This window comes from Pituophis catenifer, unplaced genomic scaffold (assembly GCF_029215685.1).
Source record: "Pituophis catenifer annectens isolate HBS135680 unplaced genomic scaffold, rPitCat1.0.hap2 SCAF_18, whole genome shotgun sequence".
Lineage (NCBI taxonomy): Eukaryota > Metazoa > Chordata > Lepidosauria > Squamata > Colubridae > Pituophis > Pituophis catenifer.
The window spans coordinates 7,778,319-7,799,266 of NW_027256898.1; the positions used below are offsets into that span (position 1 = coordinate 7,778,319).

The 20,948-nt window shown below is 54.6% G+C and overlaps 1 protein-coding gene across 6 annotated transcripts in view; it reads right to left on the minus strand.

Moving 5' to 3' along the window:
• Positions 1-20,948, minus strand: part of EIF4G3 (eukaryotic translation initiation factor 4 gamma 3) — a 60,346-nt gene that overhangs the window by 15,626 nt on the left and 23,772 nt on the right. For 4 of the 6 annotated variants that reach the window (XM_070956181.1, XM_070956177.1, XM_070956176.1 and 1 more), the window contains exons 5-15: positions 19,781-19,876; positions 15,745-15,777; positions 11,075-11,254; positions 10,540-10,654; positions 9,900-10,003; positions 9,291-9,413; positions 5,257-5,371; positions 2,778-3,611; positions 1,989-2,080; positions 1,407-1,632; positions 177-310 (exon numbers count right to left, since the gene is read on the minus strand). In XM_070956181.1, coding sequence (XP_070812282.1) covers positions 177-310; positions 1,407-1,632; positions 1,989-2,080; positions 2,778-3,611; positions 5,257-5,371; positions 9,291-9,413; positions 9,900-10,003; positions 10,540-10,654; positions 11,075-11,254; positions 15,745-15,777; positions 19,781-19,876 — 2,052 coding nt within the window. Of the gene's footprint in view, positions 1-176; positions 311-1,406; positions 1,633-1,988; positions 2,081-2,777; positions 3,612-5,256; positions 5,372-9,290; positions 9,414-9,899; positions 10,004-10,539; positions 10,655-11,074; positions 11,255-15,744; positions 15,778-19,780; positions 19,877-19,974; positions 19,994-20,948 lie in introns of those variants that run through there. The other 2 variants (XM_070956180.1, XM_070956178.1) reach the window with 2 other exon arrangements.

The following is a 20,948-nucleotide window of genomic DNA, read 5'->3' on the forward strand; positions in this document are numbered from 1 at the left end:
AGGGGAAGAGTTATGCAGGGCAAGGAGGCTGGCGGGACCCCCTACTCAGCTGCTCCCAGGCGTTTAGTCCAGCCCTCCTCTGGTTTCCCATTCAGGGGCTGAAAGGCAACAAAGCAGGGTGGGGAGGGTGGGGGGGTCCATTCCTCTAGTGCCCAGCTGACTCACAGGCTCCTGACCTTATCGAGGACGACATCGCTGATTGGCGGCAGCCCCTCCGGCTTCTGGATGCAGGCGGGCATGAACTGGAAGTCCAGCAGGAAGTCCCGATCGTACTGCTTCTTCCCTTCGGTGTCCACAGGCTTCCACTGTTCTGTAGTGGCAGAAACGTTGCTCTTCACCACTGAGCTCACCGCTCTCTGGAGCAGGGGGGGGTGGGGTGGGGTGGGAGCTGCAAGGTCTGGGCCAAAGTGGGCAACGAGACCATCCAGGCAAGGCCCCCCTTTCAAAGCGGCTAGAAGGGCACCAGAGGGTTTTCCCTCCCTTGCCTGGCTGAAACTGGCTATCTTTTGGCAAGTCCTGATGATGGTTAAAGGTAAAGGTTCCCCTCGCACGTATGTGCTAGTTGTTCCCGACTCTAGGGGGCGGTGCTCATCTCTGTTTCAAAGCCGAAGAGCCAGCGCTGTCTGAAGACGTCTCCGTGGTCATGTGGCCAGCGTGACTCGACACTAAAGGCGCACGGAATGCTGTTCCCTTCCCACCAAAGGTGGTCCCTATTTTTTCTGCTTGCATTTTTTTTTTACGGGCTTTCGAATTGCTAGGTTGGCAGAAGCTGGGACAAGTCACGGGAGCTCACCCCGTTATACGCGGCATTAGGGATTCGAACAGCTGAACTGCCGACCTTTCGATCGACAAGCTCAGCGTCTTAGCCGCTGAGCCACTGCGTCCCGTAGTTATACTATTGGGAAGAGGCTGGTGATGGTGCACCTAACACACCATCGAGTCCCCAAAGGATGGCGGGATGTGGCAATGAGGCTATTTTGGAATCCCCTGGATCCCTCTGAAAGGGAGAGCACGCACAAACGAACACACACACACACACACACATACGGCAACCCACCCAAAGTCTGGTTTTGTTCAGAATTGAACTGGAACGCAAGGGGCGGAGCAGCAGCCAAAGCACCTGGTGGAGGGGCCAGGTGTCTCTAAAAGAGGAAGGCAGCCCTCCTCTTCCTCACTCTCTGAAACCACGGCAGGACTGCCCCCCCTCCCCCCGAAAGCGAACCACCTGGCCTATCAGGCACAGCCCACTTCCAGATTCTGGTCCTGCAGGATGCAGGTTGTCAACTGCTGAGACCTCTCTCTCTCCCTGGAGCCGCCCTCTCTGTTCCCGTGAGATTGGGGGAGGGGGCTGCCTGAGGGAGTTTCCCCTCTCTGAGCTCGGAGACCAGGCCGAGGATGGAGGCTACCTGGCTTGTGCGGGTAGGTGGGGGCTTCGCTGGCGCTCTCCGTGCAGACACCTTCCCTCTCGGGAGCCTCCTCGGCCCCATTGCTGACAGACTCTCCTTCCTGCTCGCCGTTTTCTTCCGTCACGTTGGCTACTTTCAGGTCGGATGAAGAGGCCCTGTCGAGACTCCCAGCTTCTTGCTCAGCTTCGGGGATCCGCTCCCCTCCGAGCGCCTCTTCTGCCTGAGGCTGAAGCAGAGAGAGGCCAGGCCTGAATTAACCCCTCTTTGGGTCCAGCAAGCAGCGCAGCAGCTTCACTCAGCAAAGGGGGAAGCCAAAAACTCACTCCCCACTGCAGACAACTGGGAGCTGCTAGGAGCCCCCCCCTCCCAGGTCCCACCTTCCACCCAACCTCTTGGCCAGACTAATCCGAGCTCTTCCTCCCTCGTCTCTCTCCCCCTCCCCAAAATCCATCATCCTTTGGCGGGAGGAAGCTCACTCCAGTTGAGCAGACTGGCATCAGGGGAGGCCCAGCCGGTGTTGTGTCTTTGGGAGACGAGTGCCCACCTGCCCCGCTGGGCGCAGAGGGGCTCCTCCCAACTCACCTCAGGCTCCGCCGCCTCCAGCCCTTCGTCGGCTGCCTGGCTCTGTTCTTTTGGTTTCTTACACGTCTTTGGTGCAGCTGCAGCTGTTGGGGCTGCAAAGCGGATCAAAAAGGGATCATTTCCCACCCCCAAAGGAAGTCTGGAGCAGGAAAAGTCTGTTGTAGCTAAGCTGGCAGCAGAGTCGGACAGTGAGGAGGTTGGGGAGGAACATGGGCCAGTCCTGGGGGCTGGGGAAAGCTCGGACGAGGGCTCTGCGTCGGAGGCAGGGAGGGAGATAGACAGCAGCGAGGCAGAGGAACAACTGGAGCCCATTCCCAGGGTGCGCATGTGCAGAGCTGCCAGAAGACAAGAACAACTCAGAAAGCAGGGTCGACTCAGGAGTAAAGCCGCACCTTGGAAGTGATTGGCCCCTCCCATAGGAAACAAAAGAGGAGCGAATGGGGAGGGGGCTTCCGCAGGAAACAATTCATTCATTCGTTTGATTCAAGAGTGGAAAGTTCTGTTCGTAACTCTAAGAGACTCTGGGTCAAGTTTTGCCTTGTACTGTGTTTGGAAACAAGTTACGTGGCAGCTTGCCAAGCGAGATAAGGTCTGTGTTGATAAATATTCCTTTGAAAAACTGTTTGGACAAGCCTTGCTGACTGTGAATGAAAGTAATTCAGAGTCGTGTAAATAAAAGCGGTTTCGCCGGGACCAAGACTCTGCTTCCTGACTTTTAAGGGAGCCTGGGTCAGAACAGAGTCTAGAGTCGCCCAGGAGGGGAAGGCCAAGACCTGCATGCTGACTCACCTTCTTCAGGGTCTGTCTTGGCACTCAAGCCCTGGAAGTCATCCTCTTCCAACTCTTCTTCTTCTTCCGGCCGGCCGTCCACCTCCAGTTCGTCTTTCGCATTGGGAGCGTCTTCGCTCAGAGTCAGTTTGGGGGACTCCTCTCTGTCCAAATCCCCCTGGAGGGCGGCGGGAGCACCACCCGGCGGGAGAGGAGGGGAAGGCGAGCGGGGAGGAGACGGGGGAAGATGGGGGGCGAGAGCCACGGGCAGGGCAAGGGGAGAGTGGGGAGGCTTCGGAGGCGGCGAGGGAGAGCCGGGAAGAGCCACAGAAGCCGCAGGTGGCGCACATTCGACCTCCGGCTCTTCACTCGCCGGTTCCAGGGCTGGCGGCACGGCTTCCTTCGGTCCGCCGAGTTCCAGGATGTTCTCGCTGAGCGTTACCCTTTCGGGAACTCCATTGAGTTCATTAATTAGATTAGCACTAGGAGTCTGGTGCAGGTCGTTGGGGACTATCCTAGAGGGCTCCCGACATCTCTCTGGGTCGGCCTCCTCCACCAGGGGGCAGCTGGGCAATTCCAGGCAGGGCCCAGCCCTGGCAAGCGGAGGAGGAGCCTCCTGTGGCGGGGAAGCCAGTTCGCACCCATCCTGCGAGGAGCCCGATGCAAGTGGCAACCTGCTGGGGGGCACGACTGCAAGGGAGGGGGCTCCAGCGGGACTAGAAGGCTCCAAGGAGGTCTCTGGGCAGGGGGGGGTCTCCGCAGTCAGGCCCGCTTGTTCTTTCCTCTCTCCACTCGGCTCTGGTCTGAGGGCAGGGGAAGGAGATTTTAATACTGGATCTGTTTTAGGCTTCTCTTCTGGGGAAAAGGAGAAAGGCAGAATTACAAACGCCGAGCCCCGTCAGACCGAACGGACGCTGCCCCCACCTCACTCCCCTCCAAGGCCCACCAGCTGCAGCTCTCCTCGGTACACCTCTTTGCCAACCCACGATGGAGGAACCCACAGATTCCCCCCCCCCATTCATTTCGATCTCAGAGAGCCACACACCCGAAAGGACAGACCCAGGGGTGGACTGCTGGGGGTTCACAGGGGTTCGGGAGAACCTCTATCAGTTCAGAGAACCTGCAAATCCCATTCCTGGCTGGCCCTGCCCCATCCCTCCCAGGAGTCTCCATGCGGCCCATTTTGGATGTAGGTTAAGTGCAGGGCATATGCAGAGGCTTGAGGAGGGTGAAAAATGGGCCTACCGGAAGTTCGGGAAGGCCTCCAGAGCCCGGGGAGGGCAAAAACACCCCCACACACACCATGGTGCAGCAGACCGACTAGGCCACGCCCACCCAGCAACCGGGCAGAAAACCCCTTGCTAATATTTTTGAAGCCCATCCCTGGACAGACCATGAAAAGCCAGCAATCTTTTGGCTGCCAGGTAGCAACAGCAAGGGGTGGCCTTCTCGAGAGCTGCTTGGCCTGAGGGCAGAAGCAAAGCTCTGCAGGACGAGGAGGAGTTTGCTGCTCTGGAGCCAAGGCTGTTCCGAAGCTACGGCGGCCCTCCAGGTGGGGCGGGATTGAGGGTCGCCCCAGGGAGGAGTGGGCTGTCTTAGCTCTCATTTCCCTTTAGACTTAAGTCATCCCAACAAAGCCCATCGTTCTGAACCAGGATATTGCCACCCATGTTTGAAAGACAAAGTGGAAGAGAAGCGCTAAGCAAGGGGAAGGTTGATCCAACAGTGGGGAGGTGTGAGAGGAGAGGGGGGCAATGGGGGGGGCCAAACCACGTGGTGAGGAAACGGTCCTGGTGGGTGGGGATAGCAGCACGAAGCATGTGCGTTCTATGCGATTTGAATTTTCTTACTGCATTTTAAAATATATAAACCATCCTTCCTCTACCAGGAGGAGGTAGGGGGTGTGCGGAAAACACAGTATCAGTGACAGATAGAAACGGATACAGAATTCAAACCACGAATCCAAGAGGACCAAGTCCTAGATGCCTCTATACAAAAATCCCATCCGTCTCTGCACTCCTCCCCACTCCAGATGGCCAAGGTGGGGCTGGGATCCTCCCTCAGGCCAGGAAGGACTGGAGCGCCAGGCTGCCAATCCCTAAGCACAAAAGAGGCCTGGGAGCAGCTTAGCAGGACCTGGGCCAGGCTGCGGCAGGACTGGGGAAGTGGGAGGAGGGGGGCATGCCTCGAACCACTTGTCCCAAGAGATGGGGGCGGGTCCAGCTTCTCCTACAGGTTTGGCTGCTGAAAGAGAGGCCAGGGCAGAGCATTGGGAATAAGGCTGGGTTAAGGTCATTGGATTTCGGCTTCCCCGAGTCCTTTTAAGTCTTTGCAGATGGGGCTCAAGACAACCAATCCCCTCCTGTCCAGAATGGGAGGCGGGGCGAGGGGGGGAACTCAGCCTCTCCTCTGCCCCCACCGATCCTCAGGAGGAGGGAGGGAGGAGGGGAGGCGAAACCCACCTCTCTCTCCAACCAGGACGAGCTGTCCATCCACCCACCTTGCTTGAGGCCACCCGTCGTCGCGATGGGGCTGCTGGCAGGAAGGGGAGAGATCTCCACAGTCCCGCAGGCCACAGGACTGTGCTCAGGGACCTGGCTGGGCAGCTGCTGCTGCTGAGATTGGAGGTACCAAAAAAAAAAAAAAAGAGAGTGATAATGAGTGTGAGAATGTAAAAAACGGCAAAGTGGGAATGCAAGCAAGCAAGCAGGCAGGGCAGGCGGGAGGGAGGGAGAAAAAGGGCAGGAAGAGGAGGAGGAGAAGAAGAGGAAGAGGAAGAAGGAGGAGGAGGAGGAGGAGGAAAAGGAGAAGGAAAAGGAAGAGAAGAAGGAAAAGGAGGAGGAGGAGGAGGAGAAAGAGAACAAGGAGAAGGAAAAGGAAAAGGAAAAGGAGGAGGAAAAGAAGGAGAAAAGGAAAAGGAGGAGGAGAAGAAGGAGAAGGAGAAGGAGAAGGAAAAGGAGGAGAAGGAGAAGGAGAAGGAGAAGGAGGAGGAGGAGAAGGAGAAGGAAAAGGAGGAGAAGGAGAAGGAGAAGGAGAAGGAGAAGGATGAGGAGAAGGAGGAGAAGAAGAAGGAGAAGGAAAAGGAAAAGGAGGAGAAGGAGAAGAAATTCGAAAAAGGAAGAAAACCAAACCGTAATATAAATATGGGGGGGGGGGTTTAGGAGGGAGGGACAAGAGGAAAGCAACAGGAGAAAAGTGGGAAGAGAAAGAACATTACTACCGGCAGCTGCACTGAAGCAGGGCACAGCTCTCTGCACGTCTCGAACCCGCCACCCCAGGCAATGGGCCGAGGATCCTGGGCTAGGGGAAAACCCACACACACACACACACACACACACACACACACACACACACACACACCTGCCATCCTTCTAAGCTCCCCAAGTTCCACTGACCCTGAAAGGGTCAAGCCCAGTGATGGCGAACCTTTTCAGCGCTGAGTGCCCAAACTGGAACGTGCGTTCATGCTCGTGCGCCGGAGTGCTGGAAACCCAATGACTACCGTATTTTTCAGAGTATAAGACGCACCCTTTTCCCCCCAAAAAAGAAGGTGAAAATCTGGGTTTGCCTTATACTCCGAATGTAGCCTCATCCAGCTTCTCAAACGGAGGTTTCAGAGGCTGAAAAAAAGCATCAGAAACGAAGCTTCAGAAAAGAAGCCTCCAAACAGAGCTTCAGAGGCTTTTTTTCTGAAGCTGTTTCGGAGGCTTTCAGAAGCAGGAAAAAAAGTTTTTTCTGAAACAAGAGTTTCAGAAGTTTCAGAGGCAGGGGAAAAAAGGGGGGAAAAAAAGCAAGGCACAGAGCTCACAACCAAGGAACCTGTTGCTAAAATTCACCTCTGGGAACAGCTGATTGGGGGTATTCTGGGAGGCCGATCTACCTGCCAATCAGCTTTTTTCTTAGTTTCCTCCCTAAAAACTAAGGTGCGTCTTATACTCCGGTGCATCTTATACTCCGAAAAATACAGTAGTTGGTCTTCGGGTTTCCGGCAGGCACATGCCCGCCAGCCAGCTGGTCTTCGTGCACACCAGAGCACCGGAAACCCATAAACCAGCTGGCAGGCGCGCTCATGCCTGTTTTTTGGCTGGTTTGGTCGTGTTTTTGGGCCGTTTTTCAGGCCAAAAACAGCCCAGGAAATGGCCCGAAAACGGCCCCAAAATGGCCTATTTTTTGGCTGTTTTTCGGGCCATTTTCAGGTGCTCCGGCACCCGAGAAGACCAGCTGGCTGGCACACATGTGCATGCTGGAAACCAGAAGGGCAGCTGGTGATGGTGCACGTGCCCAGAGAGGGCTGTGTGTGCCACCTGTGGTATGCGTGGCATAGGTTTGCCATCATGGGCCCAGCCAGAAAGAACAAGGATAGAATGATTTAAATCAGATCTAAATTTAGATCTGATGGGATAAATGATTTTAATTTGGTCTTAATGGGGTTTTAAAATTGGTTTTAAAATGAGAGTTTTAAATTCGGCCCATGATTTAATTATTTTAATCTGCTCTTAAATTCTATTTTTGTACATTCTTTTTATTATGGCTGTTCACCGCCCTGAGTCCTTCGGGAGAAGGGCGGTATATAAATTAAATAAAATAAAAAATAAATAAATTAAAAACCCCAGCAACCCCAAAAGGGCACCAGTTAAGCCAGAAAAGAGGTCCCAGCAGGGACCTCCATCCCTCCCACAGCCCTCCTTCTCTTCGGGCTCGGAGAAGGGCATCCCAAGGGGGCTGATCTCCCCTGACGAGAAGCCCGTGGACTTTCTCTGCCCTTCATCAAAAGACGGGGAAGTTCCTACCAGAGGTCCGGACTGACCCGCTGGATGCGATAGGGAAAGGGAGAGAAGGAGCAGGCCGCCACGGATGCTGTGGCCACTGCAACAGCACTGACAGCCCAATGCTGCAGGATCGCTGCAGCTGAACGTTGTGGCGGTCCTGGGTTGTTCAGTTGTGGGCTGAGGGTGAGAGAAGGCAGGGCTGCTCTTTTAGAAACCCAAGAGGTGTTCAGGTGGAAGCGTACGTAGATCAAATTAATTCCTCTCCCGCCCCACAACACTGCACCCACAAGGGCCCAGAAGATAGGCTGCCAAAATTGTGGAAAGCTTTTGGGAAAAGTGTATTTTATAAAACTAGCTAATAACACCACTTTTTTTTTTTGAGTAGTACCATAAAATTAGAGGGACGCAGTGGCTCAGTGGCTAAGATGCTGAGCTTGTCCACTGAAAGGTCGGCAGTTCAGAGATTGGAATCCCTAGTGCCGCATAACGGGGCGAGCTCCCGTTAATTGTCCCAGCTTCTGCCAGCCTAGCAGTTCGAAAGCAGGTAAAAAATGCAAGTAGAAAAACAGGGACCACCTTTGATGGGAAGGTAATAGCACTCCGTGAGCCTTTGGCGCTGAGTCATGCCGGCCACATGACCACGGAGATATCTTCGGACAGGGCTGGCTCTTCGGCTTTGAAACGGAGATGAGCACTGCCCCCTAGAGTTGGGAATGACTAGCACATATGTGCGAGGGGAACCTTTACCTTTTACCATAAAATTATATATCAATGGAAAGATAATTTAATCAAGAACGTAATGCAATCTTTTATGAAGGATTTGCTATTAGTAGTTACAGCATAAAGAAAAGTCAAACACGTAGAAAAAAATGAGATATACAAAAATGATCACCGTAGAAAAAACGAGATAGACAAAAATGATCACCATGTCAGTTAATCCTTAGTTGGGTAACCTTTAGCATGAATGATGGCCTTACAACGTCTTCCCATGGAGTGAACCAAGTCTTTGAGTTCTGCAGCTGTTCTAATGTGAAACCAAGATGGAAGGATGGCTTCTATTAACTGGGTTTTATTGCTGGGTCACTTCTGACTAACCAGTTTCTTTAATCGGCTCTATAGATTTACAGCTGGGTTCAGAGCTGGGCTATTCCCAGGCCATTCCATATTCAGTGGAATAGGATTATCTTGAAACGCCAAAAAAAAAAGTGGTGAGATTAGCCATCAAACCTCAAAAATACACTTTTCGCAAAAGGTTTCCACAATTTTGGCCACTACTGTAAAGGACAAAGAACCGCAGGTAAGTCCTCGACATACAATGGTTCGTTCAGCGACCGCTCAACTGTTTCTCATGCGTACGACCGTGGCAGCGTCCCCAGGGTTACACAATGAAAATTCGGATGCTTGGCAACTGACTTAAGATTTGTGACGGTCGCAACATCCCCGGGAAGGGGGGGGAGGGGCAATCCCCTTTGGCAGCCTTCTGACAAGCAAAGACAATGGGGGGGGGGAATCCAGATTCGCTTCACGACTAGCTTAACAGCTGCAGCGATTCACTTAACAACGGTGGCAAGGTCGTAAGATGGGGCAAAATTCTGTCTCGCTTGGCAACAGAAATTTTGGCCTCAATTGTGGACTACCTGTACTGGAGACCCTCTCTCTCCCTTAGGACAGTAGAGGCACAGCAGGAGCTACTATAGAGACGTTCCCAAAACACGTTTGCAAGGCGGATTCGCCTGGAGAAAGGAGGGCAGGGAGGGCTGGTTACCTGGGGAGGCGTAGGGGTAGAGGTGGGCCGGACAGCAGGAGGCGTGGGGTTCCTGCTCCCTCCGCCAGACATAATTTCTTCCGTTATGTCTCTGCCCCCTTGATTCGGATCCCGGATGCGGATCTGTCACATAAAACAAGGAAACCACTGAGTCCTTCCTGCCACGGGGAGGCCAAGCCAGACCCAGTTTGGCATCGTTGAAGGTGCCCAGGCAGCAGAGGTCACCCTCAGATGCCCTCCTGGGGCCACCGAAGAGCTAAACACCCTGCCGTTCCCTGTGCCATTGAAACGTGTTTCCTGTTCTTCTGAACAATAGTATTTAAGACTTATAGACCGCTTCACGGTGCTTTGCAGCCCTCTCCAAGCGGTTTGCAGAGGCAGCCTATCGCCGCCCCCTAACAATCTGGCTCCTCGTTTTACCGACCTCGGAAGGACGGAAGGCCGAGTCAACCTCGAGCCCGGTGAGGATCGAACCGCCGAAATGCGGACAGCCGGCAGTGCCCTTGCTTGATGCCACCCCTCGGGGGCGCTGCCTCCAGCAGCTGAGATCGGCCTCCTGGCCCTGTCAACCGCTCCAACCCATGGGAAGCCCCCACGGAGAGCGCTTACCGTCTTCTTCTCCCGCTTGGTGGGTGGGAGCGGCTGTTGTGGCGGGGTAGGCACTATGATGGGCGTCGACGGATACACCGGCTGACTCGGATAGAAAGGGGCTCCTGGAACGAGGGAAGGAAAAAAATAAAATAAAAAGCCCATCCGGCTGGGGCTGAATGGAGCCACTTTTCGGGTTAGCCAACCCTCCCCAAGCCGGGAGCCGTTCAGATACCCTGCAGGAGCTCTGGGATGAGCCCCCAGGCTGGACAGATACATTGGGCGGGGGGGAGGGCTGAAATCCTCTGAAGTCTATTACTGAGCGCGCACTTTGCACACGCATGCACGCCTGAGGCCCGCCAGCACAGCACTAAAAAAGGAACATTTTGAAGCCTTCCGAAGGCTGCAAAGGTAAGTAGAATAGCAAGGGGAGGGGGAATCCGCTGTGCCACGCGATTTAATTAGCTAGGAAACAGGAAATCCGAAGATTCTAGCTTAATATAAATCACCCGTCACAGCTGATTGTCAGAAATACCGGTTCGCCCGAATTGGTAGCATTTCTTACTACCGGTTCCCCCGAACCGGTCTGAACTGGTAGCATTTAACCCCTGGGGAGGGGGGAAGAAGAAAGGGACCAGGATTTCGCTGAGGAACATCTTACCATAGGCGTTGGGGAATTCTCCAGGCCCCGGTCCTGGATAAAAGGGGCCAGGCCCTGGGGGCTGAACAGGATATTGTTGTGGGGGCCCCACGTAAGGAGGACCGCTGTGCCGATACTGCAGAAGGAATGGATGGCATCAGGCATGAGGGCACAACAGGGAAAAAACACCAGTGAGAAAGGAGAAAGCGCCTTCCCCCCTCTCCCCAGGGAGGACACAAAGCAGGCCTCTGACTGGAAAAGCACCAGAGGGCAAGTTCTGCCTTCCTCTGACCCCTCACCCCTCCATCTTCCTCCTCAAGCCATGAAAACTCAGCAACCTCCCTCCCTGGCAGGAGAACAGAGGGCTTGCGATGCCCACCAGGTGAAGTCACCTGCCACGGCTTTTCCAAGGGTGGCGTTCCCAGCCTTCTTTCAGGCAAAAGCTTAAAAACTGGTGAATACCAAGGGCGGGGAGGGGGAGGAAGGACGCCCACAGCACAGTCCCACACCACCACAACACCCCAGGCACAGCAGAAGCGGGCGGCGGCAACCTTACCTGTGGAATACAGTACTGGGGCCCCTGAGGCATCGGATAGGGCATCGGGAGGTGGTTGACCATCATGATGTGCTGATTGGCCTGATAGACAGCCGTAGGGGTTTGTGCGCCTGGGCGGAGGGAGGGGCTGCTGTTCTGGATCGTAGCTCGAGGGGGCTGGATTTGAGGCCTCTGGAAAAACTGGGGGGGGGGGAGCGGAAAGGCAAGCAAGGAATCCGGTGGGTTAGTGGATCACAGGCACCAGAAAGGATCTCCGGGCTCCCGACTGAAAGGTAGGCAGCCCTTGCTCAAGGCGGCCCACGTTTCTGGAGCAGCGGGACCGAGGCAGGACGCAGACCGAACCCTCTTGGCGCTTGGGAAGTCCTGCTCCCAAAGCCGAACCGAGGCCGCAAACAGGCCCACAAGATCCCCCGCACGGCCATCCAGGTTACCTTGAGGAAGTGCGGCTCCTCCTCGTGAAAAGATTTTAAAAAGGTGGCAACCTGGCTTTAAATTGTGTCTCATCCCTGTCCCCAAGACAATAGGCGGGAGGGCCAAGAGCTCTGGTTTAAGATGGCAAAGTGGTGGCATTTTTAACATGTAGATTCTCTTTCTCTCTCCCTCTTTCTTTTTCCCTTCTCTCTCTCTCTCGTGTATGAAGGTGCAAGCATTAAAACATCCAATCGTTAATGAGGGGGGGGTGAGAGCAAAGAGACAGTTGGGCCATGCAGAGCCAGTAGCGAAAGTTACCTGGATCGGTCTGAATCCTCCCTTCAACAACGAAGCAGCAGGAAATAAAAAGAAAGCCGGTGGAACAGCTGATAGGTCAACCCTGGGGAGGGGGAGGGAGGGGGCCAACATGCAACCGAGGACCTCGGCCCGCTCGGCCTGGCCCAGCTAACCTCCGAGGCACCCAGGACACCACCCTGGATGGAGCTGACCTGCCCGCCAGGCGCCAATATTATCTATTCCAAGAAGAGCCAGGGAGCAAGAAGAGTCTGGGGTTGCCCGAATCACCTCTCCCTCCTTCCTGGGCCTGCCTCTTCTACTGCAGGGTGGAAGCCCAAGGTAGTTGAGGACATACCAAATCCTACTCAGAGGCTGCTGGCAGGGGAGAAAGGATTTCCTTTCCCCAGACCTGACCTGAGACCCCGGAGTGCACAGCAGAACGGAGAGCTACCAGGCGCTGCCGAACGTCGGATTGGCTTCTGGGTGAGGGCAGGGACCCCTCCATACAGGGCACGTTCAGCCCAAACAAGAGGCTAGCCTGGGACCCGGGCAGAGGTGGGATGCACATAATTTACCTACGGGTTCGACCAGTAACGAAAATGTGAGTGTGTGCGCCTCCACGCATGCTCTTGGACTCAAAAACGTGCCTAAATAGGACAGCATAGAGCCAGGGCAGATGGGCGGGCTATTTCCACAACCGGTTCGCTTGAACCGGTCCGAACCGGATGAATACAACCTCTGGACCTTGGGAAGGGCCTCAGGGCACCAGTTCCCACTTCTGCTCACTGGGAGAAGCAGCTGTCTTCATCCCAGGAGGGTGGATAGGACAGGAGCCGTAAAACCAGCGTTCCTTGGGACTCATTCTCCACTACCCCACCCTCTCCAGCATCCAAATTCCTGCACTACCGTGTTTCCCCGAAAATAAGACCCTGTCTTATATTTTTTTGAACCCTGAAATAAGCCCTTGGCCTTATTGCCATGTGCTCAAAAGTCCGATTGGGCTTATTATCAGGGGGTGTCTTCTTTTGGGAGAAACAGGATAGTTCAGGACTAGTTGAGACCAAGGTGAGAAAATGCCACCCTGGCCCAGCATTAACTCCGGGGCAGCCAGTCCCAAGAGGACAGGAGCGGCTTTTAACCCCGCACAGTCCAGCAAGCTTCTCCTTTTGTTGCCTTTCCTTGGGACGCTGCCCTGCCCAGGCCAGGAGAGAGCTGGGGCACTTGGTTGCACCTAGGAAGCTCTGTTCCGGTCCATGGAAACACAGAAGCAGAAAAGATATACGTTTCTACCTGTTTCCCCTTCCCTCACCTGGCAACCACCTGTTTGGCCCGTCTAATACAGGTAGTCCTCGACTTACGACAGTGACCGTTTGAAGTTACAGTATCAATGAATAAAAAAAAAAAAAAAAAAGAAAACACGGCTGACAACCATTTTTTCCATGCTTTCACAACGGTTGCCACATCCCTGTGCGGTCACGGGATTAAAATAGCCTTGGTAGTACAGTGGTCTAAGGCACCCTGTTATTAAGCTGGTTATTAAGACCAGCTGCCTGCAATGACTGCAGGTTCGAATCTCGCCAAGGCTCAAGGTCGACTCAGCCTTCCATCCTTTCTAAGGTGGGTAAATTGAGGACCCAGTTTGTGGGGGCAATAAGCTGACTTTGTATAAATATACAAAAGGATGAAAGCTATTGCTGAGCACATTGTAAGCCGCCCTGAGTCTCCGGAGAAGGGCGGCATATAAATCAAATTAAAAAAAAAAAAAATTCAGATACTTGGCAGCTGACTCCGATTTATGATGCTCGCAGCGTCCCCGGTGTCGTGCAATCCACTTTGGCGGCCTTCTGACACAAGCAAAGTCAACAGCGAAGCCGGATTCACTTAACGGTGGCAAGAAAGGTTGCAAAAAGGGGGCAGAAATTCACGGAGCAAATCGTCTCGCTTAGCAAGAGAAATTTTTGGGCTCCATTGTGGTCGTAAGTCGAGGACTGCCTGTACGCGAGGGAAGAACAGGAGAGGAGGAGAATTATCAACCCCCTTGCTCTCCCCAACATGACAAGGCTCGGACAGCATCTCCACTGCAGGGTGTGTCCACTCAGCCGCTGACCAATACGGGGGCTGACCGATTGAAACGGCCGGACTTCAAGCAAATGGGAGAGCTGCGAGAGACCCCCAGTTCTGACAGAGGTCTTCATACGACCACTCTCAGCCTGCGGGGAAGCAGCTCTCCTAGGAAGCAGCAATTTTAGGCTCCCCCCCTTTTGTCATCCATAATGGTTCATTCTCCCCCCCCCACCCCCCACGGTTGTTTCTTAACAGCTTCGTGTTGCAAGTCCCGATGTGCTAGTTGCCTGCGAGGGATTTGCAGGAGGTGGCGGCTCAGCACAAACATCATGGCGGACGCCATCAAAGGCGAAGTCAGGGGCACGGGAAGGCAACGCGCAAAAGGCTCTGGGAGGACCCACAAGATATTGTTTGTGTGTGTGTATATGTGTGTGTGTGTGTGTGTGTTCCCCACAAACATTCAGCCAGCATCGATCAAACCGACCCAGAGTTTATGGGCATTTGGGGGGGAGAGAGTGTCAAATGACAAGATGATCGCACAAGTGATGCGACCTCTGCGCTCGCGCCAGATATCGGACACGGGTCCGTAACAGCAGCCATTTGTCTGATGACCTTGCTGCCCAAAAGCCACCGCTTTTGGCCTCACGGGGGACCGGTTGCGGTCCGGAGATCCTGACAACAACACTGGGCATCTTCTATTATGGCCAGCATATTAATCAGCACTTGGCAGGCCTCTGCCGCCCACAACCCCCCCCCCGAGCGGGAAAGACATAACAGGGCTCTGAACTTCCAACTTGTGATCCGCTTGCCGCTAACATCCGGTTCTGGGACCAGGCTGCCTTTAATTACTTCTGTGTTTTTATTTCATCGCGTCCATGAAGATCAAAAAGGTGCAGTACGGACGTTTTGCACAGTAACCTCTGCATATAATTCATCAAGCGCATAAGCAGATGTGCGAGATACGTCCCGTCTTTATGGTCCCTTCAAGGAGCCCTCAGGAGGGTTAGGAGGCAGCCTTCCCTATCGATCCAGATCTATGACTCTCCACCCATCTCCGGGGAGGGGCGGAGGGGCTCAGCTGAGATAGCCTCAATGTGCAACAGCCCAAGTGGTTCTTTCCTAGTCCTCAACGACACAGAAGTGGGGCCACAGAGAGGAAGGGAGAATGGAGAAGCCCCTCTGGACTTTCTCTCTCTCTCTCTCTCTCCCAGACCAGTTAAGGAATCCAGCCAAGCGGCAATCCTGGGTGGCACCCATGGAACCCCAATATTAAGTGTTAAGTAGAAAGAGGTGATCCAAGTTAAACCATGCCGGATCTCACAATCCTCACCAGTTCTCGCGTGAGACTCACAGATGCTCGGTTCAGGCCGGGACACCGACCTCAGGTGACATTTTGGCTATCAGGTTTGCCGGTCTCGGCTCCGTGAGACCAGAGCCCTGCTTTCCTAACAGCAATTCAGCAGCTCTTCTGTATTAGACACAAACCGCCCCCCACAATCTGCAGGGATACATCCTGATCTTACACAAAGGGGAGGAACAGAAGAGCAGCTTGCTAGGAAGCGTGGGTTGTGGAGGGGGGGGCAAGTCTCCCCACTCCGCAGACTGGGAACCCCACCATCCTCTCAAAGGGTCTAGTAAGCACCAAAGGGCGCCGAGACCACCCTCTTTGGGACATGTGGAAGACGGCCGTTAGGGGGTTGTCCAGGAAAGCAACTGCATTAGTAGCTGTTAGAAAGGGGAGGCGCCCAGAGCCTGAGGTTAAGGTGCTTCCAAAAGAGCATCCTTGAGAATTAGCAGGAGGACCAGACAGACAGAACGCCCCCCTTCCCCATCCCCCAACCAGTCTGCAGTGGAGGTAGAAAGAGGAGGTGATGGGGGGGTCAAGGAGGGTACCATACCTGGTGGTGGGCAGGTCGAGGCCCAGCTGCAAACTGAAGGAGAAGCGGGAGAAACAAAAACACAAAAAAAGGGAAGGCACAGAGAGTCAGAAACACCACAAAAGGCAAAAATGTCACACTATATGCAAATGAAACCCATGGGGGGTGGGGGGTGGGGTGGGGTGGGGGTGCATAAATGAGAGATGAGGAAATAAAGAGCACTACACCAGAAGCACAGCTGCAGCACACGGAGGGAGGGGAGGGGCACGGCTGACCCCAGCGGACACCCCCTCATGGGTGAACCTGTGGCCAGGACAGGGAGTTTGCTCCCTATGCCCGCAGCCCTGTGAAAGTCCACCCCATGAGTGCATGGGGGCAATCAGGCTGAGTGTTCCCAAGGGGGAAGGTGGCGGGACCCACCCCACGCCCCCAGGCAGAGCAGCAGCAGCAGCTGGGAGCTGAACGTGGAGGGAGGGAAGGGGGCAGAAGAGGCCTGGCCCGCCCTGCCCTCAGCTTCCGTTTTAACAGCCCGGCCTCTCGGTCAGGGGCTGTCCATCCGAAGAGTGACCAGCTTTCCTTGGCAGCCCTTCGTCACGAGCCACAGGAGGCGTCCTCTCCGGCACCATTTCGGCGCAACCGCTGGCCATGAAAAGCACCAGGAAGAGAGAGCCGGGAGTTTTCCTTCTCTCTCCTCGGCCCCTTTTTCCTTTTTTTTTGGCACTAAATCTTTCTGACTGACTCCTTTTTCATTCGTTCTGCCCGTTGCGGGCTAGGGAATACTTGAAATAAATTCAGAGTAGCTGCAGATAGGACGATCTCGGGAGAAAAAGATGATTTCCTCCTGTTTCTTTCTCTCTCTCTCTCTCTCTCTCTCTCGGGCTTGTGCAACGATCATTTAATCAGCCCATCGAGGGGACCGAAGAAGTGTCCAAAAACAGGACAGGACAGCGAGTGGCCAGTGGGCAACAAGGGCACAAAGCACCTTCCGGGTCAATTGTTTCTTCCTAGAGGGGGCGCTCTGAAGCCCCCAGGGTTGGAGGAGACAAGGGCCAGCCTTCCCCAGCCCCTCCCTCCGGCAAACGGCACTCCTGGCCCCCCACACACTTTCCTCTCCAGACATACGCAAAATAAGCTTTCTCTAGCACTCAGACCCAGCCAGATCCACACAGAAAGGGCCTCCGCTGCTCCTCCGGCCAAATGCGGGGCAGAAACGCTGCCCCACCAGCCCCACCCGCCTTTGCAAAGCCTTCTGGGAAACCTGAAGATGCTAAGCTACGCAAAGAGCACCCGAACAACAACTTTAGGGAAAGACGACAACCTAGCCTATTTCTCCTGCTGGCTGCCATCAGCTACTGGCCACATCTTCCTCCGGAGCTGTAAGCAACAGAACAAACTGTAGTCACTGGTGGCTCAGAGAGATTTCAAGGGTTCGTTTCCAGGGGAGGGGGATGGACGGGGGGAGAGAGAAGCCGATCTGGGCTCCCAGTGTCGTCTACTGGAGGCTAGAGTGTGGTTGGGAAGGGGGCTTAGGGAAAGCCCCACAATTGGGAAGTGCCCTTCATTGCCCCAGCTGAGTGATTTGGCAACTCTGGGCCTGGTGGCTCAGCAGACTGATAGCATTGTGATTAACACCAGCTGTCTGCAATTACTGTAAGTTCGAATCTCACCAGGCTCAAGGTTGACTCAGCCTTCCATCCTTTCTAAGGTAGGTAAATTGAGGACCCAGTTTGTGGGGGCAATAAGCTGACTTTGTATAAATATATAAAAGTATGAAGGCTATTGCTTAACGCATTGTAAGCCGCCCTGAGTCTCCGGAGAAGGGCGGTATATAAATCAAATTTAAAAAAAAAAAATTGCCATAAAATAGCAATAGCACTTAGACTTATATACCACTTTACAGTGCTTTACAGCCCCCTCTAAGCGGTTTACAGAGTCAGCCTCTTGCCCCCAAACAATTTGGGTCTTCATTTTGCCCACCTCGGAAGGATGGAAGGCTGAGTCCACCTGAAGCCTGGTTAGATTCGAACTGCCAAATTGCAGGCAGCCGGCAGTCAGCAGAAGTAGCCTGCAGTACTGCGCTCTAACCACTGCGCCACCGTGGCTCATACGAACTAGCAGGCCAGGACTCCCTTTTGCCTCATGGGAGCTGGCGCACATGGCGAGATGAGGGGTTTGGATGGGCCTGGGACCACCGTGGCAAAGCCAGCTGACGTAGTCAGAGGAGGCGCCACAGTCTGCCCACGGCCCCGATGGCTGAAAGAAATGGGGTGCGTGGGCAGCCCTTGGGAAGAAGTCGTGCTGCTGCCCTTCCTTGATCCAGGAGGGAAATGGACACAAGGCCACTTGTTGTGACCCCCCCCCCAACCCTCAGCGCCACCCAGGGACGGGGTGGGATGGGGGGGGCGGGGTGGGTGGGTGAGAAACCAATGCAACCAAACCCAGAACAGAATGCAAGAGGGATTGGAGAGCAGCCAAAATTGCATTTGTTTTGGACTTGCGCGGAGAAGGGGAGAATGAAATGTTACGTGAGCAGTTTTTAGTCATGGGGTGGCAATGAGAGGCAACAGATGGCAAGAAAAATTGCACACAGGACAGTATTTTAGGGGGGTGGGGGGGTGGAATTGTTCACGACCACAGAAAAAAAAAAAGGCTGACAACTTTTAAGAGGCAGCTTCTACCCCGTTAAATCTTCCCAACGGGATCTGCGCTTTGAGGGGCTGCCGATCCGAGATCGTAGGTTGCCAATTTGCCTCAATCGGTGCGATTCAAAGGCCAGCCAGGGTTAGAAAAACGCCGTGAGCCTTTGGGGCTTTCCTTCAGGGTGGGGGGGTTTGGGGGGGGCTGGTTTTTGAGTCGGCAGCCCTGCCTCCAGGTCTCCCCTGCCTTGAGAGTTAACGGGCCTGAACCTGCCAGGTGTCAGGAGAGCCAAACCTGAGCGGATGTTAAAAGATCAGGGCTTTTCTGTAGATCAGTCAACAATGGGGGGTGAGGGGGTGGGAGGAAATTCAAAAAAAAAAAAAAAAAAAACCAAAAAGGGGGGGGGGAGGGCGACAGAATGGAAGCAGTGCCGTGGGCACGACTGACTGTCTGCACGAAGGAGTACAGTTTGTCATATTGCTTACAAGGTAGTATTTTATCCAGCCTCTTCCCGCCAAGGACCTGTAAACCGGACTCTGTTCCAAAACCTTCCTCCGCTTCCAGGGGCCAAGGCAAGGGATGGGCATTGCTCTGCCGGGCTGTCGAGAAAACTAATTTAGAGAGGCACTCCTGAGGCAAAGTCACCCCTTTCCTCTAGCCACCAAGCCTTGCTTTGCTCACTTCTAACCAAGTTCCTCCAAAATTGGCTCGCCAGATATCAAAACTGGGGTCAGTGTGTGTGTGTGGGGGGGGGGGGGGAGGCTGGCTTAAGGAAGCACCAGCTTGGAGGGTCCCTCCCTACCTCGAAGCCAGAGCAGGCAGCTGGAAGCAAAGGGCGCAGAGCTCCTCCGCTCCTCCGTCTCACAGCCCCACAGGCGCCAGGGGTGAGTGGGTGGGTGTGACGAGGAAGAGGAAGAGAACGGACGGCTTCCATCTGTATCGTGACAGCTAGCCGTCCGTTTTTGAATAGCCTTATGGTGCAAAATGGCACTTAGCCTTATGGCACTTAGCCTTATGATGCAAAATGGCAAAGGATCACCAGGACGTGGGGCAGGGCGATGGCACCAAGCTCCTCTGGCGGCAGGCCACACCGTTTGCAAAAATCCCAAAGGTGCCGAGCAAGAATTCATCCGGGGGCGGAGAGAGGGAGGAGGAGAGGGAGGGGGAGGGTGTTGCATTTACACTGCAGCGTGACGACAAGGATCACAAGAGACAGGGGCAGAAATGCGTGGAGCCCGGAGAAGAGGAGCCGAGCTCCAAGGAGCTCAGTCTTGGATCCCCTTTTCCCCCTTCTCCCAAATCGTAGTGAAGCAGGGACTCCTCTGCCAGCAGCAGCCGCACCAGAGGGGAGGCGAGAGAAGAGGCTGGGCCTCCACTGGACAGACACGCCGTGCTGAGCTGAGAGGGGCTGCCTTCTTACCGGAGAGCGGGTCTGAGGCTGCGTGCTCATCGCTTGAGGGGCCTGGGGGTACACCAGCGTGGTGGGCGCTGCGTTCTGTCCCGTGGGGTACGGAGCCTGCCGCAGAAAAGAGAAAAAGAACGTTGGCAAGGGATGGAGCCGAGATTTCTTTCCACCCCTCCCCCACGAGGACTTTTTCACTGGCGTCTATTCACCTCCCAGATCCCAGGCAGTTCTCCCCGGTTCCAATGGACTCTGGGCACGAAAGGAGGGAGATCGTTCCATCGGAAAACAGTAAAGGAAGGTCTTGCAATCCCTGAATTCCAGACGAGCCCCAACCCCACCCTGGGCAGGCTGAGTTTCCAGAAAGTTGCTCTTCCCGCAGAGTCTTCTCAGGCAGGCGGAGATTACTCGTTGGCCCTTTTCGCCTTATTGTCCCTGGGCTGGCTTTCTGGCCTGCCTCCCCATCTCAAGCACGCCCCCCTGACACCACATTCGACGTAAAGAGGGAAGGAATCTTAGGTGGGCAAGAGGAGAGTCCCCCCCCACGAGCACCTCAAACAGACAAAGAGAACCAGGAGCCAACTCTTCCAAGAACAGCTAGGTCAGGGGTTGGCAACCCGTGGCTCTGGAGCCGCATGTGGCTCTTTCATCCCTCTGCTGTGGCTCCCTGTCACCGGTCGGCTCCACAGTTGATAGGCCTTTCGGTTAGGACAGGTGGAGGAAAAAGGACACTGCGCTAGGAGGAGACTCTATGGTGGGGGAACCGGACTTCCGGTTGGCAGAGGAAAAAGGACGCCACGCTAGGAGGAGACTCTATGGTGGGGGAACCGGACTTCCGGTTGGCAGAGGAAAAAGGACGCCACGCTAGGAGGAGACTCTATAGTGGGGGAATCGGACTTCCGGTCGGCTCCAGAATTAAATGAGGAGCTTCCAGTTTGTGGCTCTTTGAGTGTTTAAAGTTGCCAATCCCTGAGCTAGGTCAACGAGAGCAAAAACCGGTGATCATAAAAGTGCCTAAAGGTTTAATATTTGTGGCGAAATATTCTGTCACACCTGAGGCTGTGATAGCAGTCTCTTATCCTGGGCCGTCCTGCGCACGAAGCAATTAACCATCAGGCTTGAGGCCTCATGCCACTCTTAGTGACCACTCCATAAACCCAAATGCTCATCCGATCCTGACTTTATC